The sequence below is a fragment of the Arachis ipaensis genome, chromosome B05, assembly GCF_000816755.2.
Source record: "Arachis ipaensis cultivar K30076 chromosome B05, Araip1.1, whole genome shotgun sequence".
Classification (NCBI taxonomy): domain Eukaryota; kingdom Viridiplantae; phylum Streptophyta; class Magnoliopsida; order Fabales; family Fabaceae; genus Arachis; species Arachis ipaensis.
The window spans coordinates 144,121,329-144,125,348 of NC_029789.2; the positions used below are offsets into that span (position 1 = coordinate 144,121,329).

The 4,020-nt window shown below is 27.4% G+C and overlaps 1 protein-coding gene across 1 annotated transcript in view; it reads left to right on the plus strand.

The window, feature by feature from the left end:
- The window catches only part of LOC107641437 (alpha-galactosidase), a gene marked incomplete in the record, with an annotated part of 7,929 nt that continues 4,658 nt past the window's right edge, over positions 750 to 4,020 (plus strand). Inside the window, 1 exon segment of the mRNA XM_021124042.1 lies at positions 750 to 1,130. Within this exon segment, the coding sequence (XP_020979701.1) occupies positions 970 to 1,130 (161 nt within the window).

A 4,020-nucleotide genomic window follows, 5' to 3' on the forward strand; every position in this document is an offset into this window, starting at 1 on the left:
GTATTATTTTATTTTTATTATTTAAAAAAAGTAGGTTTAATAATATTTTAAGATCAGAGTAAACATGTTTAAAAGAATGAAAAAAAAAGAATTTTATTGATTTTTTTAATAAAAATAAGCTTCTTAAAATATTTTTATACTTTGCGAATATATCAGATATCCGATTTGATCCAATCCACAAATGTGTGGATCGGATTCAAGTTTAAAAAGTAAAAACGGTAGATATTGAATCCGATTCGATGATTTTAGTGCAAATCGGATCAATATTTTAGTCATATCCGATCCGCATTCACCCCCTAATTATTAGAAATGTTTTTCTATTATTTGTTTTTTTTTTCGATGAGTATATCCGATATTTGATAGCTGACCCGATCCGCAAATTGTAGATCCGATTTCTAAAAAAATACTAATATTATTAGATCCGATCTAATCTAATGATTTTAGTACGAATCGGATAAAAAATTTAGTCATATCCGATCTGATCTAATTTTGTTACATTGATTACGATAACTATATACTTTTAACCACACTTTTACTTAAAAGTGTATTTATTAATTAAAATTAAAATAATATTTTTTATTATTTAACAATGTTTTTTAATTGAAAGAATAAAAATATTGCGAAAACGTTAAATAGTATAATTTTAATATTTTTTGAATGTAGCTAAAACTGTTTACCCACCATTATCATTGTAGCCATAAGCATGGTAAACTTTACCCATGTATGTATATATATAGATATATGGGCTTTAGGCCTTTAGCTCTGTGCTTTCCATCATTATTGCTTGAACACTGAATTGCAGTGTCTTCCAAGCAAGTTGAACATTATTATTATTATTATTATTATTATCATTATTGTCTCTTCCTTCTCTTGAATTCCGATCTCTTCTTTTATTTATTCTTATTCTTCAGTCTTTCGATATTTCCCACCAGAACAAAATAATATATACATATATCAGGTGGTGATTCCATGAATATGGCATGGAAGAAAGGGGTTGCGTTGTGGTTGTGGCTCCTTCTTCTGCTGTTTATTACTTCAACATCTTCATCTTCATCATCATCAGCATCTCATCGTTTATTGTTGGACAATAATAATGGATCGTCCTTACTCGGCCTTACACCACCCATGGGGTATGCCTACCTCCTTTAATTAATTCTTTAATCTTATTTTTCATTTATTATCATTTATATCTTATTATAGACAATGCTAAGAAGCTAACACTTTCAGTGTCAACAAGAAAAAAAAAATAGTTAATATTAATTCAAATGTAGAAAAAAAAAGCGTCAATTTTCTAACATTTTTCTTACATTATTTAAGTATATAACCATACTTTTTTTTTATATTTTTTTTGTTAATGGTTAAAATCAATCACTATTCTAATAATTTTTTGTGGTATGTATAGTTGATTGGCCACTAAATTAAAAATTAATGACCAATTTAACAACCAAGAGTTTTTAAAAGATTCAAAAACCTAATTTTTTGTTTTAGTCACTAAATGGTTACTAATTTAGCTTTAGTGACCAATTAGAATGATTTTAGTGTTTGTAGCTAAATTTTAAATTAACAATCCTTTCAGCGATCAAATTGAATACGGTTTTGATATTGGTGGCTAAACTGATGCTAGATAAAGACCAATTATTTTTTGGTTATTATAAAACCTGATCGATCGCAAAAATCAAATGGATCGTTATTCCAAAAGTTTATTGTAGTGTGATTATTCTTAATGTATGTTATAACAAGACTTAATTTAGTTGAAAAAGGCTTATATATTCTCGTTCAAAGACTCTTCTACACCAATAATTAGGTTTCATTATTGTAACTTTTTTCCTTCTAATATCATAAAAACTCCTTAATTGATAAGGCAAAAAAAAAAAAAAAATCCAGAAAAAAATGTTATAACCAATTGATTTAATAGGGTAGGTGTAGAATATGTAACATAACCATCAATAATGTGTCAAATCCTGAGTTGATTTTTATTTTTGTATACGCACAAAACCATATGGATAAGTCTCACATGGATACCCATAATAGTGCTTGGTCACAAGATGATGCATATCGTCGCATTAGTTAGTGCTAAATATATATAAACCATGATTTAATTTGTGGACTTTATAACACACCTCAACATCAAAACATTAGGTGCAAGCTAGAGCCATTAATTACGTGTCCTTGCATTTGTTTATAGATATATATTATATATTGATTTACCTAAGCCACTATTTATAGGGAACAATAATCCAATCTTATCTCGAGTTAGTTGCTATTATTTGTTGTTGTGTTTACCCTACCAGCTTTAATTTATATATGCATATAAAGCTAATAAGTAAGTATCCATTATTGATATATTGGGGTTGGACAATCAATAATGATATATAATAACAACCAACATTATTTCGATTATTTATCTTCACATTTTCAGCCAAGCTTTATCATTTTCATTTGACAACTTAAGTATTAGGGATCGGAGCTTTATAATTTAGATTTTATTACTACAAATAGTATTAACGTTGTTATCCAGCTCACATGACAAAAATTCCATGAAGAACTAGGTATGTATAGTTGATTGGCCACTAAATTAAAAATTAATGACCAATTTAACAACCAAGAGTTTTTAAAAGATTCAAAAACCTAATTTTTTGTTTTAGTCACTAAATGGTTACTAATTTAGCTTTAGTGACCAATTAGAATGATTTTAGTGTTTGTAGCTAAATTTTAAATTAACAATCCTTTCAGCGATCAAATTGAATACGGTTTTGATATTGGTGGCTAAACTGATGCTAGATAAAGACCAATTATTTTTTGGTTATTATAAAACCTGATCGATCGCAAAAATCAAATGGATCGTTATTCCAAAAGTTTATTGTAGTGTGATTATTCTTAATGTATGTTATAACAAGACTTAATTTAGTTGAAAAAGGCTTATATATTCTCGTTCAAAGACTCTTCTACACCAATAATTAGGTTTCATTATTGTAACTTTTTTCCTTCTAATATCATAAAAACTCCTTAATTGATAAGGCAAAAAAAAAAAAAATACAAAAATAAGTGGTTATAACCAATTGATTTAATAGGGTAGGTGTAGAATATGTAACATAACCATCAATAATGTGTCAAATCCTGAGTTGATTTTTATTTTTGTATACGCACAAAACCATATGGATAAGTCTCACATGGATACCCATAATAGTGCTTGGTCACAAGATGATGCATATCGTCGCATTAGTTAGTGCTAAATATATATAAACCATGATTTAATTTGTGGACTTTATAACACACCTCAACATCAAAACATTAGGTGCAAGCTAGAGCCATTAATTACGTGTCCTTGCATTTGTTTATAGATATATATTATATATTGATTTACCTAAGCCACTATTTATAGGGAACAATAATCCAATCTTATCTCGAGTTAGTTGCTATTATTTGTTGTTGTGTTTACCCTACCAGCTTTAATTTATATATGCATATAAAGCTAATAAGTAAGTATCCATTATTGATATATTGGGGTTGGACAATCAATAATGATATATAATAACAACCAACATTATTTCGATTATTTATCTTCACATTTTCAGCCAAGCTTTATCATTTTCATTTGACAACTTAAGTATTAGGGATCGGAGCTTTATAATTTAGATTTTATTACTACAAATAGTATTAACGTTGTTATCCAGCTCACATGACAAAAATTCCATGAAGAACTATAACTCAACCTAAAAAATTAGTTTATGAGACGAGAGATTACGCCCAATAACATTGATATATAAACCGTGATGCTTACTATGGTCATTAAAATGGGTTAATTAAATTCGTTGGATCAACTTGTTTATCTGTTTAAACAAGTAGACTTTTGCCAATAAAATCAGATTCATTTAAATTTTAGATTAAATGAATTGAGTCCGACGATTAATCTAAAAAATAACAGATTAAAGTAACTGTTTAAACTTTTGTGTTTTATAAAAGAAAAAAAAATACTTTTTTAAATATAATTTTTTATCGACTCAAATATCCGACTCTAAC